This window comes from Belonocnema kinseyi, chromosome 9 (genome assembly GCF_010883055.1).
Source record: "Belonocnema kinseyi isolate 2016_QV_RU_SX_M_011 chromosome 9, B_treatae_v1, whole genome shotgun sequence".
Classification (NCBI taxonomy): Eukaryota; Metazoa; Arthropoda; class Insecta; order Hymenoptera; family Cynipidae; genus Belonocnema; species Belonocnema kinseyi.
The window spans coordinates 68,755,752-68,777,003 of record NC_046665.1 but is presented as its reverse complement, the minus strand read 5'-3'; the positions used below and the strand labels follow the sequence as shown (position 1 = coordinate 68,777,003).

The window sequence follows — 21,252 nt, the reverse complement described above, 5'->3', positions numbered from 1 at the left end:
GATATGGATCTTTTTTTCTTTCAGAGTCCCTATTCGTCGTTACTTGTTGATTTTGTTCAGAAACTTTAAATAAGACATTAAAAAGGTAGTGAAAGCGCGTGCAATGATTTGTAAAATTGTGGTTTAGGATACATTGATTCAGAAGATGATTTGAAACGAAGATCGTGGTGAGTTCAGTTACTGTCTTATCATTTTTTATATTATAATTTATGCAATTCATTTTGATAGTATCTATAAATTCATACTTTTTATCATTTCCAACTTCTAGGCTTATATTTAGCGAATTGCTAGAATCTTATCAAATCGGTAATCAAGAATTTACAGTTTTCTCAAAATAAGTATTTTTTTAAATATTCAGCTTACTGTGCTTCTAAATTAAAAAAAAAGTGGAATGTTTAAAATTATTCAATTTTGGGCGCATCAATATAAACATTTTTACGACTATGTGAATAATTGAAATCTGAAAGCTAGATTTTTAGATTTTATACTTTTAAATTTGAAATGAATAATTTTATAGTACGAAGTATAAAAAGTGTGAATTTATAATTTTAGAAAATTACGATGACCAGGTTAACATTTGAAATGCCAGAAAAAAATTAAAAACTCGAATTTTTTCTAAAACGTAATGGGCACATTCTTCAACTTATCCTAATCTAATTAAAAATGGTATAAGTTTAAAAAAGGATACTACCTATTTTTATATATTATTTTAAATGTGACGACTAAAGTATTTACTACTAAATCTACAATTTATTAGTGAAATATAAATAGAAGTAAATAAAAAAACTAATGGGTTTGAGAAGCATGATACCATATTCTACTTTTCTCATAATCTATATCTAAAACTCAAAATCTATCTGATGCCTTAATCTCTTCTGAATTTAAATCCTAGCTGCAAAATCGAAAAATCTTTTGGGACAAATTTTTGAATAAAAAATTGAATTTATGAAATATTTCCTACTAAATCTACAATTTATTAGTGAAATCTAAAATTAAGTAAATCACAAACGTATAGGTTCGAGAAGCATAATAACAAATTCTATTTCCGTCTCATAATCTATTTCAGGGTGGCCGCTGAACCGGGAAATAACAGGGAATTTTTTTTAATGTCACAAATTTCATATCACATCATATTACAATGCAATATAAAAAAATGTTTCTATCTTTTTCCCCACTGAGAAATTATTTACAAATTTAAAATAAGTTGGATTTCATCTTTTTTTTATTGTTGAATTCAATAGCTAACTTTTTAAATTTTCATTTCATTCAGTTTACAATGCGTAATTCTGAAATATTTTACTTTAAAAATTTTCCATTTTAGATTTTTGTTTTTAAGCGTACATTTTTAATAAAAATAATTTTAAAATGTACTTTTGAAGACTTAACAAAGTGAACATTGAAAGCGTTTGACATTGAACATTTTTGATTTAAAAGTTTTTATTCGATCAACCGTAAATATAAATCAGATAATGATTTTAAAAATTGAACTGTACTTTAAATACTAAAAAGTAAGCGATAATTGATTTTAAAAATTTTAATTCGAAAACTTTAGAAGTTAAACCAATGTAAACGTCGAATTGAAAATTTATAAACTATTTTCAATTTTTAAATAACTTTAAAACAATAGATTTATATTTAAAAGTAAATCATTTGAAACTTATAAATAACAATTTTCAAAAAGCAATGTAGAAGATTTTAAGGCAGTTTTTTAAATTTTGTACGAAATTTTTAGAATTCTAAAGGAAAATCAAGTTATAACAAAAATATTTAGAATTTTTTTTTTTTAAATTTTAAAACAATTTAGCATTTGAAATGATTTCAAAACAAATTTTGATGAATGAATAACATTTGAACAATAATAATTTTTTTTAATCGATTAAGTTTAAGAGATATTTATAACTTTTAAAAAGCTTCAGAAATAATTTAAAACTTGAAAAGGTTTACAAACATATCAAACAAAATCTATATATTTCACGATTCAGAAAAAAATTATAAGCTTCTTAGATATTGTTCGGAATTAAAATTTAGAAACTTTTTAAGGATTTTAAGTTTTTTGGTTGAAGATTCATCATTTTAATTGAAAATTCTTCTATTTGGTTGAAAATTAGCTATTTTATTGAAATTTCTTTGTTTTTTTACTTAAAATTAATTTTTTTACTAAATATTTAACTATTTCAGTTGAATATTAAATCATTTTAGTTTAAAATTAATCTCTTTGGTTAATCATTAATTTTTTAACTAAAAATTTAACTATTCAATTTTTTGTTGAAAAATGATCTTTTTCAGTTGAAAATTCTTCTTTTTGTAATCAGAAATGAATGTTCTTAGTTTAAAATTCATGCTTTTAATTGAAAATTCATCACATTGTTTGAAAATGTAACTATTTTTTTTTTAAATTAGTCGTTTTTTATTAAAAATTATTTTTTTAATTGCAAATCTAAATATTCGAATTCAATACACCTTTTTTAGCTAAAAAATCGTCTATTGGAAACTTAATTTTTTTTAACTGAAAAAATAATTATTCCATTTTGTTAAAAACTAATGTTTTCTAGATCAAAATTCAACTGTGTAGTTGAAAATTTGTTTGAAAATTAATCTTCTTGTTTAAAAATTCATCTTTTTTATTAAAAATTCAAGTATTCCAGTTTAATATTCAAATAAGTAATTATGTTTTTAGTATTATTTCATAACTTAATTAACCGATGGTGATAATATATTTAAAAATATCTTGCAATATGATTTGTCAAAGCTTTCTAAATTAAAAATACTAATTTAATCTTCATAAACTAAAAAAAAAACATTATTTATAATAAACTCTCAAAACTTTATAAGCTTATACATATTCCGAATCGATGATTTAAAAAAAAACTCGTAATATTTAAATGGCTTCGTACTATGATAAATTATACTTGGAAAAACTGAAAACATCTGGAAAAAAGCGTGGAATTGTCCAGGAATTTTCTTCCAGAAAATCACCCATCTTTTGGAAAATCATAGGCACACATCCTCTTGTTTTATTCCTGAACGAAAAGAGGGGAACTGTAGATGCGTGGGGGATATTGACATACAGTTAACGCTTCCCCATCGCTTCCCCTTCCAGATTCCCATACGAACAAGTCAGATAATGTGGATCGTACATACATCTCTCATTCTCTCTGTCTTCGTCTTTCTCTCTCGCTCTACTCCACAAACGTGTTCAGTGTTCACGTTCAATTCCCATTCCTCACCATTCCTCACTCTTCTCGAGAAGAAGAGAGTGCTCGCTCACTGTTCACATGGTTTTGTGAATTTAAGCTGATATCCTGTCAATCAAGTCTCCTGAATTTTAAACGTGTATTAAACGTCCGGAAAAAGCATTTTTTTTTTCATCTGCCGATTATTAAGTGTTTTTTTTTCCAAAGTGATCGAATCAAGTGTACATTTCGAAATCTTCCTTTATCCTGAAAATTTTGTAAGAAATAATGGAGCTTGTGAGACCGGATAAACCATCTCAGTGCACGTGGAAACCAAATGCTGCTGGTTCTCCACATCCAATTCGGAGCAAGTGAGTTGATGGCAATTTAAACAAATTTATGAGTCCGACTGATCATCTGTTATTCAAAACCGATATCAATTTTTTTCAGATAAAATGACCCATATTTGTCAGATGTATTTTAAAATTGAATATTGCACTATTATTATTCCGTGATTAATAGTTTTTGAGAAAGATAATACGAAAAATGTTTAGAATAATAATAATCAATAACATATTACAAAGTATTACGCAAAAAATGTTTGAACAATAAATCATTTTTATTTGTAAACAATGAAGAAAGAGTCCTTAAATATTTATTTATCTGTTTAATATCTACAACAGCAATGTTACAATATGTTATCAAAGTTCTAAATTACCCTTTAATTTTAATATAATATGTTGTATCTAAAATTGTAGTTCAATTTAAAGATAAGTTTCTAAGTAAACGTCAATACAAATAAATGAAGAATATAAAAAATGTTTTTATGTATTTTCTGAAAATCTTCAAGAAATGTTACCATGTTATTATTTATGTAATTATGCAATTCAAGTAAAATAATTCAAACGCATTAAAGAAATTTAAGTTATTTCTGAAAATAAATAAATTGCATGAAAAAAGAATAATTTCATGAGCTTGCTGCACCCTATTTTCTAAAAGCAATTTATTATTAACAGCCCAGTCGTGATGTCTCTGATAATAAAAACGATTTTCTGTCTAAGGTCGATTGACGTGGGTAGAATAATATTTATCTAAAGTTACCGAAGGTTAAATATAAAAAAATTTAAGAATTAAAAAAAAAATAGTATAACTATAGGGTTGCCCAAGTCTAATTTACTTGAACAAAAGGACCAATTTAAACTGAAAAAGTGATTAATATCTAATCCAAAAGTAACCACAATTAATTAAAAGTGGCCAATGTGCATTAATAATATGATTCATTCCAGATGAATTTGATAAAATTCAGGGTAAATTAACAAAATAAATAATGAATTAAATAACTGATATTAGTAAAGTTGAAGCGAATTTAGAAGAATTCTAGAGAATTTGATAATATTCTAAAAATTCAAGATGATTTTAAAAGACTTCAGGGTGAAAAAAAGGTAAACAAAAGTTTTAAAAATCTATTTGATTAAGTAGAATTAAGTTGATTTAGAAGAATTTAAGGGCAAGATTACGATATCCGTGGCGACAAAGTTTTAATTTTGATTCCTATAGGATTTTTAGCGACAAACACGAATCTGGAAGTTTAAAATGAATATCTCGAATAGTTTTCGACTTTTCGATTTTTTAAACTTTTTTTTTTAATGTACATAATTCCTTATGTTCATTTCGATAGGCGATATTTGTACAAGAAAAAAGAGTTTTAACTTAGATTCCTATAAGGGAAAAGGGGCAGGGATTTCCCCCTACATTATTTCTATGAGCAGTCACAGGGGTGCTCCTCCCCCGACCCCCGGGCGTTGGAAAAAGGGCAGGGGTGTGATATTACCTTAGTCAAAAACTATTCGAGATATCGATTTAAAACTTTCAGATTCATGTTTCTCGCAAAAAATCCCCTAGGAATCCACAATAAAACGTTGTCGCCACGGATATCGTAATCTCCTCAATTTAAGTGACTGATAAAATTAGTAAGAATTGGACATAATATAATTAAACTAAATTTAAAAAATCATCCAATTTTCATCGTATTGAGCGAAATGGGAGTGAACAGAATTCAGGGTAAAATCAATAGAATTTAAGTAAATTAAATTAAAACAACCAGCAAATTAAATTCGAGTGAATTTAGAGAAATTTAGGAGAAATGCAAAGAATTCTATAAAATTCATCAAAATTCAAGGCGGATTTAAAAAAATCACGTAAATTGAAAACAATTTAAAAATATGATTAAAAAAGTATTGAATTAATAAAATTTGGAATGAATTAAGAAACATTCAAGGGAATTGAAAAGAATTTGATGAAGTGCCTAAGCATTCAAGCTGAGTTAAAAATATTTCAGGGTGAATTAAAAACAAAAGTTTTAAAAAATCCATCTAATTTAGTGCATTTAGAAGAATTCAGGATAAATTAAGAAGAATTGAGGGTGAGTTCTAAGTTAATTAAAAAGAGTTGAAAAAATCTAAAAAGTTCAAAATATTCCACTGACTTCAGTAAAAATGGAGTGAATTTAAAAGAATTTAAGGGAATTTAAGAGACTGATAACATCCATAAGAATTTGAAAGAATATAATCAAACAAAATTATAAAATTTCCATTGAATTGAGTTAAATTGGAGTGAACATAATGCAGCGCAAATTTAACAGAATTTAAGTAATTTGGAAACAAAATTTAATATAAAAATTAACAAATTATATAAGATTCGAGTGAATATAAGGGAAATTAGAAGAGTTCAATGAAGTTTATAAAAATTCAACGCACAGTTTTGTTAAATGAAGTGAATTGAAAACAATTTAAAAATATTTACAAAAATTATTGAATGAATTAAATTTGTAAGAACTGAGAAAAATTTAAGGGAATTCAAAAGAATGTGATAAAGTTAATAAGAATTCAAGGGGGCTTTAAAGAGTTCAAACACTTCAAAGTGAATGAAAACGAATTTTAATCCATTTAATTAAATGAATTTAGAATTCAAGCAATTTCAAAAGAATTGGACGATTGTTAAGAAAAACTCAAAATATTCCACTGATTTCAGTAAAATTGGAGTCAATTTAGAAGAATTTAAGAGACTGGTGAAATTTATAAGAATTTGAAAGAATATAATTGAAAAAAAATTATAAAAATTATAAAAATTATAAAATTTCCTTCTAAGTATATAATGTTCGAGTGAATATAGGGAAATGAGTAACAAATATTTAAAAAATGCATTGAATTCCATAAATTTTAGAATGAATTGGGAAAAATTCAAGGTAATTGAAAATAATTTGATGAAGTGCCTAAGCATTCCAGCTGAGTTAAAAATATTTCAGGGTGAATTAAAAAAAACTTTTAAAAAATCAATTAAATTGAGTGAATTTAGAAGAATTCAAGTAAATTTTACAAATTTCAGGGTAATGCCAACAAAATTCAAAGTAATTCCAAATAATGTAAAAGAAAGAAATTTTTTCACAACTTATAAAATTAATAATCAAATTTAAAAAAAAAAATTATTTTAGACCATGCAGAAAAAAAACATTAACATCAAATTATTTCATTTATATTAATTTTATTAATATAATATTATGTTTGCGACCTGTCGTTCCGAAAAAGTGGGAGAGTTAGGAAAGGAGATGAAATGATCGTGATAGAACAACAATTTTTAAATAAAAAGATTCATTTAATTCAGATAAGTAAGAGTAAATAAGAATAATAAAATTAAATTCCAAAAAGATCCATTGAATTCAGTGGATTTCAAGGGAATTTCATAGAATTCAGGGTAAATTCAGAAGAATTTAAAAAATGTCCATAAATTTCAGAAATCGTTGGATTTACTGTTTTTATTTATTGAAAGAAGTGACTAAAGTGATCGTTTTAGTGATAATTACTTAATTTTGTATTTGATACAATAGACTCATAATGTGATTACACGACTCATGATATTGTATCTTTAATAACGTAGTAATTGACATAATATCGACTATTATACTATCAGATGGTGTTTCATCAACAATAAAATTATCATACGTATTGCCGTTTCATGCTGAAGCAATTAGCTTTTGATTTGCATTTCATGTTTTGCTAACAGACCGTCGGCAAACAATCGGTGCAACATTTAAATTTAAATACATCCGTTTGATATCATTTCAATTTATCCAAAAGTCACCTTGAACAATTTAACGCTTGGTTACCCGCGATTGAAAATATGCAAATATAAATTAGAAAATATATTAGAAAATAACATTATTATGTTAATTATATGTTAACTATATCGAAACAACGCTTATTGTAATATGAGAATCCCATTCATCATTGAAAATAAATACAATGATGACTATTATGATAACAGTCCGGAAATTAGCAAGTGATAATCGCTTTTAAAATGACACAAATCGAAGATATGTCAAGGACTATTAATCTCTTTGTTCATTGAATAATCAGTCAAATATTTTTTTACTGATAACAACAACCTCAAACATACTTAAGCAGATGATGAACTATGATGGTAAAACTAAGAAAGCTATTAGCCGACGGAAATTCATTCAAGAGAGACTTTTAATTAACATTTAGTAATTTAGTTGGTAGTAATACATATGAGAAATTAAAAAAAAAGCAATACCGGTTTTATTATTTATTATAGATTTTTGAATGTAACTTAAAGTGCACAGATATTAATCAAAACCTAGCAGCCCAATTGGAATTTGGCAATATTCCAAACGTCTCAAAATCGTGAACCTCAATGTAACTACTTTGTAGGTTCGTGTTGGAACTATTCCAGACTCTTTGAGGAAAGCATTAGTCCTTTTTTGAATTAAAATAACTGCATATTTAAATTACTATATATAGCATATCATTCATATGCTATATATATGTAATTGAAATAGTTATTTCAAATCACAAAAGATGTAATATTATAATTATATGAGTCATCGCCACTTAAATTTTTCTTGCCTTGATAAGGGTACTGTACGAGTACCGACACGTTGGTAATGCAAATTTATTTTTTTCTGTTTTTTATTTTTATTTTATTGTAATTTGATTATAATAAAAATAAAAAAGACAAAAGAAGGAAAAAGAGAAGGAAGGGGATGTGATTGGCTGCCTTCCCATTTTTCTTTCCTCTTTTTTATTTTTGTCCAAAAAATTTATTTGTTTTTTGTTTTTTTTTCAGATTAAAATAGGATTTTTGGTTTTTGCTTATTCGTTGAGGTCCAAATTTGGTCGTTGGATTCTTGTTTTATTTAACAGGATTTTACATCTATTCGACGGTAGATATTTTTTATCACGAGGTGGATAAAAATTATCCTTCGTCGGATAATTGTAGTTTTTAATCGTTTGCAGCGTTTTTATCCAACTTGAGATCAATAATATCTCGGAGATTTACTGTGATGCATAGTTTTTTTGTATTTTAAAAAAATCTTTTATTTATTCGATTCACATCTGTTTAAATACAAAATGATGCAAGAAACCAACATTTTAGATGATCATTTATCTTTTTGATTTCCATAAGACTGAATAATTGATTAAAAAAAAATGACTTCCTTCAATTCATACATTTTTTTATTTAACCTTTGAATCAAAGACTGTTCACATCTAGTCTCTATTTCTTTTTGTGAAACGAGTGACACATTTGTGAAATTTTATCTTTATAAATTTTCTTAATGATTCTCTTTCAGGAAAGTGGATCGGACCAAGATATTGCCCAACATTTTAGATGCGATTGGTCAAACTCCATTGGTTCGTCTGAATAAAATACCGAAGATGCACGGAATCAAGTGCGAACTATGTAAATATTACCAATCAAGAATTATTTACTCGAGAAGGCCAAGTTCAAACTTCAATTATGCTTGAGATGTAAATTCACACATAAAAAAATCTTACTTGCATTTTACAAAATGGACAAAATTTGACAATTTCAAAATTATTTTTCAATTATTCAATTTCGCCTTTTTTAAGTGTAAAACCGCTCAATTACAATAGCTTTTGGTTATAAAATTTACAATCTTGAACGCTTTAAATCTTAAATTATTCTCTGTATGGCGGATGAACCGGGAAATGATCGGAATTTTTTTAAAACAGGGAAATGACAGTGAATATTTTTAAAAGCCTTCTTGTGGAAGTTTGTTACACCATTTTGCTTTTTTAAATTTAGGATTTTTGAAATTTCTTCTTAAAAATTGAATAAGCAGACACATTAAGCCGTTATTTAGAGTTCGGTTCTATAATATTAAACAATTACAATTTTATTGATTAATTCTGGAATTTAGAGCCTTGAAAATAATATCTTGAATTTACATTTTCTAACCAGAAAATCTTGAACTGTTCAATTTACAAAAAATAAAATTTCTTAATTGTTCACTTAAAAAGTGTTAAAAGCTTCCATCAGACTTCCATTGTATACGTAAATTATAGAGCGTTTGAATTTCAAATTTTGTAAGCTTCGATTGTAAAAGTTTAAAATTCAAGAGTTCCATCTTGAGTGCTATTAAAGCGGCTACTCTAAATCTGAAATTGTATCATTTTCATCGATTTTAATTTGAAACCATACAATGTTGACAATTTAAATTGAAAATTGTAAAGTTCAGAATGATTCAATTCCGAATTTTTTTAAATAAAAATTATGTATTAATATTATATTATAAAATTTATTACGCTTTTAATTCCAAATCCTTAAGTATCCTAACGATGAAGGTTTTCAATTTAAGATTGCACAGTTTGAAAAAAAATGGTGTGGAACACCAGTATATTTTGAGTAATTGCACATTTAAAAAATTTAAATCTCAAATTGATAAATTTTTCTATTTATTTCATACTTGCACCATCTTTAATTCAATGTAAATTCATTGTAAATTCATTGTAATGATTTCAATAAAAAATGGTCTACTTTTGAATTTTTCAATCTAATTCGAAATCGTCAAATTTGAAGTTTTCCCAGGTTTAAAGTTTCTCTCTGAAATTAGAAACATACGAAAATTTAACTTTTTTTAAAACTTAAGTGTCCACTATCCTTTAAAATGCGCTGGAAAAACTTGATCAAATAAAGATATAAATTGCTATTGAATATTTTGGGAAAGAATAAAAACTTTTGTAGTTTGTACTTAGAGCAATAAAATTGAAATCCTGAAATAAGTTTCTGATAATTTTTTCAAAATTCCAGTGGTAAAGTGCGAATTCATGAACCCAGGAGGTTCCGTGAAAGATAGAATTGCACATAGAATGATTCAGGATGCAGAACAAAAAGGCATATTGAAACCAGGTTGCACGATTATTGAACCCACTAGCGGAAACACCGGAATTGGCCTGGCAATGGCAGCTACTGCAAAAGGATATAAATGCATTATTGTGATGCCCCAGAAAATGTCAAATGAAAAACTTTACACGCTTCAGGCTCTAGGAGCCGAGGTCGTAAGAACTCCAACGGAAGCTGCCTGGAATAGTCCTGAGGGTCATATTGCAGTTTCTCAAAAGCTACAAAAGGAAATTCCAGACAGCGTTATTCTCGATCAGGTAATTATCCACATTTTTATCGTGTTTTAAGGTCACATTTTACAAATTGCGTTCCTTTTTAAATTCAATCGTATTTTATTATAAGGAAGCATAAAATTTTTCCTGTTGAAGGCGAAATTTATTTTCGTATAATATCCAGTATTTCTCAGATAACAATGCGTCATACGTAAAGGCATCATGAAGGCAAATAGTTGGCCAAAATCTTGAGAAAATAATATTAATAATGTATTATTGACTTTTTAAATTTATAAAAATAAAATCTCTAACCAAAATGAAAATAAATCTTCGTAATATTATAAATTTAAATAATTTAATGTTCAATTACAAATAGTATATAAATGTGAAGTTTGGTTATTGAAATGAAACCATCTTAGGGTGCCGGAATTAAAGGAATTTGTGAAATTTAAGAAATTTGTGGAATTCGTGGAATTCGAGATATTAATGGAATTTACGAAATTTAAAGAATTCACAGACTTCGTGTGATTCGCGGAATTAAAGAAACTTTTAGAATTTATGGAATTCATGAAATCCGTGGAATTAACAAAACTCAAGGAATTCACGCCATTCTTGGAATTCACGTTATTTGAAGAATTCATGGAATTTGCGGAATTCCCAGTACTTATGGAATTCATGGTATTCAGGGAATTTGTGGAATTAATGGAATTAATGTAATTCAAGGAATTAATTGAAATCAAGGTATAGCTGGAACTCAAGGAATTCACAGAATTTGTGGAATTCGCGGTATTCAAGGAATTCAAGAAATTAATGGAATTTGTCTAATTCGCGGAGCTTATAGAGTGGGTGAATTCCGTGATTTCCTTGAATTCTGTGAATTCCGGAAATTTACTGAATCACATAAATACTGTATCTGTTTTAAAAAACTTGTTTAAACATTAAACGACCAACTGTTCGAAAATATAAAGTAAAATAACCTATTTCTAGACCTTGAAGTGCGTATATTGAGTGGCGGATAGATTATTAATTAAATACAGAAAATGTTGAGAATATTTAAATATGTACATTCTCCGTACTGTTTTTCAAATAAAATTGTAAACCAGACAATTTTCTTTCATTTCATAATAATAATAGTCATATAAATATAAATGTATAACATTGTTAATAGAAAACCAAAAGGTGCAAGCGATATGCGACGCATACACGGAGAAGAAGATATCGCACAATGATATCGCAAAACCTGTATATTGAAATAAAGCGCAATATGATAATGTATAGAAACAGGTTTCGGAGCTTTGTACGATATTATAATGCACTAACATCGCTTGGCCGCTACTATAACCCTCCTATATATAAAATAATAAAATAATAATATAATGTAAAATCTTGCAATGTACGATATCACGATTTTACGCTTTTATAATGCGATAATTACGATATATAGCGCAGGAATTACGGCATATATTGCAATTCATGCGATATCGTTTTCTCCGCCTATGAGACGTACTTTATGATTGTCATCACGGACAAGCGATATTTCCCTCAATTGATGACGCATATGTCTCATCAGGTGAGGGCACATTGTGCGGATTGATCCGCACATATGCGTGCGAATACGCTATCATTTTGCAAGCATTTTGTTATTTGGGTTGCTGCATACTCTTCAAAACCAAATATTTAACTTATTCAGGCTTTGTTTAAATAAATCGAAAAACGTGATTTATCACTCTTTTAATTTGAAATTCAGCTTAGAAGTGCAACTCAATTCTCACGTTCTTAGATACAAATTGAAATGAGTCAAAATATGAGAGATACATAAATAATTTATGAGAAAGAAAGACTGTGAATATGAAAAGTCTGCGAGATTTTTTAGTCTTAAAAAAAACCTGCTTCAGAAACTGGAAAAACCTGCTTATTTTTTTTGTGTTGCAATATAAAAATTGAATAACACTGTTTCTTCTTTTGTAAAAGTAGGTTTAAATTATCGTATGTAACTATTTTGTTGAAAATCAGTTTTTTTTTAAATATTTTAAACTGAAAATGTAACTGGTTCTACTTTTGATTCAAAATTGATAGTTTTTAGTTTAAAAAATCAAATATCTGGGTGAAAATTCATGTACTTTGTTGAAAAATATTTTTTTTGTTGAAAATCAATCTTCTTGATTGAAATTTGTTTTGCTGTAAAAATTCAGCAGCTTGCAGTTTTTCTCTCTTAGTTAAAAAACCTTTCTTGGTCGAAAATTCAACTCATGTTGAAAAGCCATATTTTTTGGTTGAATTCAACTGTTTCAATTAAAAATTAAAATATTTTTTGGTTGAGATATCAACTAAATTTGTTGTTCAGAATTCATCTTTCCTGAAACTTGGGTGAAAATTAATTATTTACTGGGAATTTAACTACCGCACTTAACTATTTTGTTGAAAATTTACTTTGTTGGTTGAAAACTAATTTGTTTTAACTGAAAATATAACTATTCCAATTGAATATTCCATCATTTATTTTAGTTAAAAATTCATCTCTTTGGTTAAACATTAATTTTTTTGACTGAAAATGTAACTTTTTAATTTGTGACTGACAACTTATCTTTTTATAATGAAAACTCAGGTATTTTGTTAAAAATTCTTTTTTTTTCATTTAAAATTAATCTTGTTGGTTAAAAATTCAATTACATATCGTAGTTGAATATTTATCATTTTAGTTGCAAATACATTTTTTTGATTTAAAATTCAACTATACCCGTTGAATATTGATAATATTAGTTTAAAATTGCTCACTTTGTTTGAAAATATAACTACTGAAAAATTGTCTTTATAATTATATTCTTTTTAACTGAAAACGTAATTATTCCAATTAAATATTCAATTTTTGGTTGCTAAGTCATCTTTATATTTGAGAATGTATATATTTTGTTAAAAATTTCGTCATTTTTGGCCGAAATTAATCTTCTTGGCTGAACATTTTAATTTCTGATATAAAATTCAACTATTCCGGTTGATAATTCATCATTTAGTTAAAAATGTATCCATTTGGTAGAAATTTAATTTTTCCAACTGAAAATATAGCTATACCATTTGTGTTGAGAATTCATCCTTCTTGTTGAAAATCCAATATTTTTACTTGAAAGGGTTTGAATTTGAAAGGTTTAACTTATATTGAATATAGTAGCCATGTTAATTTTACCTAAATATGCACTGAATTTACGTGTGAGAAGAATACGTGGGAAAAATCTGGAATTGTCATGGCATTTTTTCCAGGATTTGAGTAGACACCCTGCTTAAGAAAGCGTATTAAACCTATTTTCAGTACACAAACAGTGGAAACCCATTGGCTCATTACGACCAAACGGCCATGGAAATTTGGGAGCAGGCTGAAGGGAAAATCGACTATTTAGTTGCTGGTGCAGGAACTGGAGGAACTATTAGTGGCATTGGTCGTAAATTTCGAGAGATATCGCCTCAGACTAAAATAGTGGCCGTCGACCCAGAAGGCAGTATTCTCGCCGATCCTCCAGAATTAAACAAAACTCCGGTTACGTTTTACGAAGTTGAAGGAATTGGGTAAAAATAACTTTGCTTTTTCAAAATAGTATTGCTCGTTTGATAAGAAGTTTTTAGATAGAATTTTTTTTTCAGATACGATTTTGTTCCCACAGTTCTGGATAACAATGTTATCGATATGTGGGTTAAATCAAACGACTGCGAATCTTTCCAACTAGCTCGAAGTCTGATTCGAGAAGAAGGTTTACTCGTTGGAGGAAGCAGTGGAGGAATTTTGTCTTCTGCCCTCAAAGTGGCGAAAGATCTGCCCGCAGACAAACGAGTTGTGATTTTATTACCGGATGGAATTCGAAATTATTTGACAAAATTCGTTTCAGATTATTGGATGGAGAGCAGAGGTTTCATTGTAAGTTGGATAACAGTTCTTATATAAAAAAAGTGATGTCATGAATTATCTCGAAAATATCAGACACATTGTTATCCAAAACCTGAATGGTTCCGAAACTGACTGAATATAACTTTTAGTGGCTATTTTCAGTTTGTTTATCTATTAAAAAAGATTTCGAATTTCTGCATCATCAATTTTGTAAATCAAAATTTACAAATAGGTATTTTTTGTCTTGATAAAATTTAGTTCTAAATATTTCTAAATATTTTTTTATAAAAGAGAACATTTTAGTTGTAAATAGTTTTTTAAACCGATCCCCGCATTGTTGTTTTTTTTACCAATGTTAACCGTATAGAGGGTCAAATTGACCTGGTGCCTTGAAAACGTAGTAAATATGCATACAAAATTCTGGAAAAATTCATGGATTACTTTTGAATCTATCTCACAATAGAATTTTTCGATAAAATTCAAATGATTTAGGTTTTATTTTAAAAGATTAATGTTAAATTTTGAAGAGTTCAAAATATGTCAAAAAAGAATCTGAAAGATTTCAGGCCATTTCTTTATTTTGTAGGATTTTCTCCATTTTAGCAAAACTTCAATGTTTCAAATGATATTTACAAGATTTAGAAGTTTTGAAAAGATTCGAAAATAATTTAAATCTTGAGAAGATTTAATAAAACAGAATGTAGATTTTTGAAGATTTTGAAAAAAAATTAGAAGGCTTTTAAGAATTTTAAAAAGTTTTAAGAAAATGTAGAATATGTCAACGAGTAATTTTTCTATTTGATAAGATTACAAAATATTTTAAAAAATTCGATTAATTATGTGTTGATTACAATTTTTGAAATATTTCAACAATAATTTAAAACTTGTTTGTAAATATTTAATTTTTTTATTTGTAGTTTTTTGAAGATTAAGAAGAAAAATCTTTTTAGGGATTTTGATAGGTTTCAAAAGAATGAAAATATTTTCTTTAGATTCCTAAGAAAATTTCAACTGATTTTTTATTTTTTTTAAGTTAATGTCAAGAGAATATTTTAAAAGATCTCCAAACTTTAAAAAAAAGTATCTTGGAGATTTTAAGAAAATTTCTTTAATTTCGCGAAATATTTTTGAAGTGATTGAAAAAATTCAGGTAAATTAAAAAGATATGTAGCAGTATTGAAAAGAATATAAATTATTTTTAAATATATAAGGAATTAAAATTTTCTTATATAGATTTTTGAAATTTTTGTAAAAAACTGACAATAACTTTCTTATTTTGAAAAATTAATTTTAAAAGAATATTTTGACGATTTCCAAAATTGTCAAAAAGGAATCTGGAATATCTTCAGAATTCTTTTAAGTTTTGCGGAATATTTTCAAAGCTTAGAAAAAATTCAAGTAAATTGAAAAAACATTTAGAAATCTTGAAATGATTAAACAATAATTTAAAATTTGTAAAAATTTCAACTTTTATATCGATTTTTGAAAATTTTAGAAAAAAAGCTTTTCAAGATTTTTATTAGGTAAGAATTGTATCAGATTCATAAGAAAATATTTAATCATTTCTTATAAATTCAAGAATTAACTTTAAGAGAATATAAAAAAAATTCAAAACATTTCCACAATGTCGTAAAATAATCTGGAAGATTTTAATGAAATTTCTTTAATTTTGCGGAAGATTTTTGAAATTAAAAAAAAATGAAGTAAATTAAAAAGATATTTAGGAATCTTGAAACGATTAAAACATAATTTAAAAGTTATAAAGATTTCAAAATTTTTTTGTAGATTTTTGAAAATTTCGGAAAAAGCTCTTTTAGAATTTTGAAAGGTTTTAAGCGAATGAAACAACTATTTATAGATTTCTTGGAAAATTTTAAGTAAATTTCTTTAATTTTGCGAAATGTTGTATATTTTACGAGAAGTTCGAAACAATTATAGATATATTTAGATATTTAAAAAATTTTTATGAACTTAAAAATGTTTTTATACTAAATAAGATTTCCAACAATTTATAAAATATTTTTAAATTTCTTCCCAACTTGTAAAAGACCAATATATTTTAAACTGTCTCGAATATGAACTGTTCAGAAATCTTTTTGAATTTTTTCAAGAATCTTATCAAAATTATGTTTATGTAACTTTAAAAATAAATTGTTCATATTTATTTTCTTGTTCTCTGATCTCAAAATATAATTTTAGCTTCAATTTAACTATTAATAGGCTTTTAATAAAGATATAGTTATTTAACATTTTTAGTTTGTATTTGAAATGATCTTTCCCCTCAAATTGAAAAACTACACTCACACGATTAACGATCTTTCACACTTTAAAAATCTGAATTTCTTTGAATAAATTTTTTTAAATTTTCAAATATTTTAATTTAAAATACTATTAAAATTGTTTAGAATCCTCCAGAGCCCATCGAGTGCAACAAATGGTGGTGGAACCTCCCAGTTTCCAGCCTTCCCATAAACAAACCTGTGATTCTGCCCAAAGGAGCGACTTGCGACGAGGCCATTCATATTTTGCAACAAGGAAAATTCCACCAACTTCCGGTCACCGACAAAAATGAGGTAATAGGTTTCGTAACTCTAAACGAAATCCTGAGTACTCTAATTTCAGGAAAAGCGAATAGATCTGACCCGGCGGAAAAAATCATATCAAAACAATTCCGAAAGGTAGTTTTGTCAACCTCCCTTGGTAGACTTTCTCGAATTCTTGAGAAAGAAAATTACTCCGTGGTGTTAGACGAGCACAAAGATGGAGCATTTGTGGGAATTCTTACTCAAATAGATTTGCTCGAATTTATTAGCAACAACGGAAGTAGCAATGGCGAAATTCACACGAACGGAAAGGCGTAATATTTTTTTATTTAATTTTCGACAGTTCTTTGGCTGTATACCGTTTGCTGCACATCATTATTGTTTGGATATGTAATAACCTAAATGTAAAGAAATTGATCACTATTTTTATAATACGTTTTGCTTTTATTTCGAATTTCTTTCAAACATAATGATCTATAATGCTCTTATGAAAGCGAAAGAGTTTTCAATTGATATATCCAGAGGGTGATTCTTTAATACTGCCAAATGAAATCTTATTGTTATTTATAAAGAAGTATAGAAAAGTGTGTTTAATAGATAACGACGCTAGTTTGAATCCTTCCACTGTGTTATGAATTTAAAAAACGAAACGAATGTAGCTAAAATAATTTAAAAATCGGACATGAAGAAGAAAAGGTTAAATTACAGTAATGTATTTCATCTTTTTTTGTTTGTTAATTAATTAATTGTTAAGATTGACGACATTAGGTGAAAGTAAATTGAATTAAGACAATCTAGATGGACTGCACTCTAAATGAATTAATATTTTATCAATTTTTAATATTCAAACCGCGAAAGTGAAATGTTCAAGATGATTCGATTTTGAACATTCTGTTTATTGCCTAATATTAAAATAAATTTTCTATTTTTTTCAATTATTATGCATTTAAAACTAACGTATAAGAGAATTTTTTAATAATTTGTATTGTTAATGGAGTATTGTGATTCTTGTACAACACAGAGAGGAAAATACAGAAATGGAGAGTGAAAATTGTTCTGCATTTTTTTGACCTATACAACCTCTATTATATTATATGATATTTAGACGGTAAAAGAACTTTTCTCGTAGTAATTATTGTTTGACTGTATATTAAACGCTCAACATATTGTCATCAATATATTGATGTATTTAACCCTGTTAAGTAACCCTGACGGCCACTAGACGAGGCTCTAGAGGGTTCGTATTTTCGTGTACAACGTTACCGGCTGATGCCGATGGAATTGATAGTTAAAATTTTTTTTACATCCTTTATTATTAAGATTTGTACTTAAACGTAGTTTTCTTTCGGCTCTTGCATTTCTCAAAGTTTGATACCGATATTTTATGTACCTAAACGTACTTTATTGTACTCTAATACATTTTCCAAAGTCTCAGCTCGATATTTTATTTATAAAAAAAGTTCTTAGCTTTAAAAAAACTATTTCAAAATTTTTTAAATTTATCTGCTATATCATCAGAGATTGTACCTTACCGACAGTAGATCAACCCTCCAAACAATGAAGGCAGAAAATCTACACAATATCGATCAAGTTAAGAATCTTCAATAACAGAAAATGCTTAACGTCTTAATAAGACTAGATGGAAAATAATATTTTTTTCAAGAAATAATTTTAATTTAAAAAATATTATTTTTCATCTAGTCTTATTAAGACGTTAAGTATTTTCTGTTATTGAAGATTCTTAAGTTGATCGATATTGTGTAGATTTTCTGCCTTCATTGTTTGGAGGGTTGAGCTACTGTCGGTAAGGTACAATCTCTGATGATATAGCAGATAAATTAAAAAAATTTTCAAATAATTACTTGTACCATCAACACCTAGCTAAAAATTAGCGTTATGTTCTTGAATTAAGAGTTCTTATTCTGATCCCTCTAATAGCTTAATTGGAAAAGCACCTGACCGGAAATCAGAAGTTTTGTGGTTCGATTCCCAATGGAGTGAAGATGGAGTAGGATCTTTTTTTTCAAGAAATAATTTTAGTTTAAAAAAACATTCAGTGAACTGAAAAAGTGAGGTTGGTAATATAGGTATTTAGCTGTGCCACATGCCCTTAATTCCAATTTTAAGCATTTGAAAAAAAAGTTAGATATCTGAAATCATTGAAACCAGTAGATTCCGAATTATTATGTTTTAGACTGTTAACTATGAAATTAAAAAAAATCTACTTCTAAATTTTAATCCGAAAGCTTAACAAAGGACCCTTGAGTGTCGGCTCTGCTTGTTATTTATGATCGAATTCTTATTTCAATTTCAGCCTCTCTGCTTTTTATTTATGATCGTATTTCAATTTCGGAAAGGACATTTTAAACTTTAAAGCCTTTAAAACATTAAAAAGAACTACCTGGACCTTTGAATATATCTGAGTGCCTGCGGAGAATTTCTCTGAGCTTCTCTGACCCTAGAGAATCTTTACAATATACTCAGAGATTTCTTTCGGTAGGCTTAACAAAAGTTTTAAGAACAAAAATTAGAATGTTTGTTCAAGCGGTATATCGAATGAAAAATCGATAGTATCTGGGGTTATAACACATGTTAAAACCATGCCGTTTCAAGGACGTGTCGGTGATATAGTGTGATTATCAAGTAGATAGTGTAGTAGTAGTTTGATTTAGTGGTTATATTGTTGTACAATGTGTATTTAATTCTTTTTGTATTCATATTATAGATATTTGTTTGTTTTAAATAGTAAAAAACCGCTTTTAAATAAATATAGCAATATTAAAATCTTAACTTCTAACTCAGAATAATAGATACCCAATTGAAAACAATTGGAATCATTATATAACCTAGGATGGTGCTAATATTTTGAAACTCGGGCTAAATAAATTGTAGGGAATAAGAGTTTGATTTTAAATTAAAAAAGTTTTTGAAACTGAGTTTGAAATGCTAAAATTAAAAAAATTAATAAGTTTACAATTAAGCAGCTTAGGAGCCCGAATTTTAAAAACTTTATTTTTTAAGTCTCTGAATTTGTACTTATTCAAATCAAATCGCAACGTTACAGGCTTGTAATTTTTACATACATTCTGAAGTTTTAAACTCGAAATAGCTGATTTCAAATGTTTTAATTATACATTTAAAATGCTCAATGTTCAGAAAACTTCTACTTCGAATGAGTCTTAAATACTTTAAATAAAAAAGGTTCAACTTTGAAAACTTAAAATTTGAGTTTTATTCTGTTCCTCTATTTTGTGTACATTTTTTTAACCAGGAAATGATTCCCTCTTCGATTTTAGTGGCTACTTTTTGAATAATAAAAAAAGTAAATTTACTGTTATATTTAGAAAGTTGAATTAATAAAAAGGTTTTTTATTATAAAATGAATTTATGTGTTAAAAATGCCTAGGAATTAAGAATTGAGACCTGTTCCTGGTAAAAAAATCTTTTATCTCTAATAGAAATGGAATTTTTAAAAATAATAAAATCATATTTCAATCGATTTTCTGAATGAGTTTCACGTTCTTGAAATATTCGTTCAATTTTTTCAATTTGAAATTAATAAATATTTAAAGTTTTAAATTATCAATTGAAGAATATTCAATCATCAGAGTTTTAATTTCAAATTATTTTTCAATTTGAAATTAATAAATATTTAAAGTTTTAAATTATCAACTGAAGAATATTCAATCATCATAGTTTTAATTTCAAATTATTCACTTCATAATGGTTTTCAATTTTGGGTATTCAGTAGTTATTTTTTTATTTTTAATGGCTGGATTTTAGTTTTTATTGTGATTTTGTACTATACCTTTCTATCTGAAAGGTTTACATTTGAATTATTAATTTTTTAACGATTTAAATCTAAAGACAAATAATTTTCAATATATTGATTAAAAATTATTCAATTTTTAACGTATTTAATTGAAAATTGTTCAATTTAAAACGCTTGCAATGTAAAATCATTGAATTTTATAGGCTTTAAAACGCTCTAAGTTTTTAAATTCTTCAACTACTTATTTATAAAACTTAAATAAATCAATAATTTTATTATTAATGTTTGCATTTTATATTTTATTGTGATTTGATACTATACAATTATTTTTCGACGGTTGCAATTCGAATGATTATTTTTTTAACAGTTTAAATTGAATTAAAGTTTTCAATATATTTATCTAAAATTATACAACTTTTAGAGCATTCAATCAAAAACGCGTGTAATTTAAAATTGT

The 21,252-nt window shown here is 26.7% G+C and overlaps 1 protein-coding gene across 2 annotated transcripts; it reads left to right on the top strand.

The window, feature by feature from the left end:
* The first annotated feature begins 57 nt into the window (after nucleotides 1–57).
* On the top strand, nucleotides 58–18,074 carry LOC117179850 (cystathionine beta-synthase). Of its 2 annotated transcripts, none has more exons than XM_033371998.1 (6): nucleotides 58–167; nucleotides 8,821–8,930; nucleotides 10,302–10,651; nucleotides 13,911–14,164; nucleotides 14,240–14,510; nucleotides 16,886–18,074. In XM_033371998.1, the coding sequence occupies exons 2-6, from the start codon at nucleotides 8,906–8,908 to the stop codon at nucleotides 17,339–17,341; spliced, it is 1,356 nt and encodes a 451-aa protein (XP_033227889.1). In that variant the 5' UTR covers nucleotides 58–167; nucleotides 8,821–8,905; the 3' UTR covers nucleotides 17,342–18,074. The 2 variants fall into 2 exon arrangements, with proteins under 2 accessions (XP_033227889.1, XP_033227888.1); XM_033371997.1 differs by lacking the exon at nucleotides 58–167 and adding an exon at nucleotides 3,179–3,544.
* The last annotated feature ends 3,178 nt before the right edge of the window (nucleotides 18,075–21,252 follow it).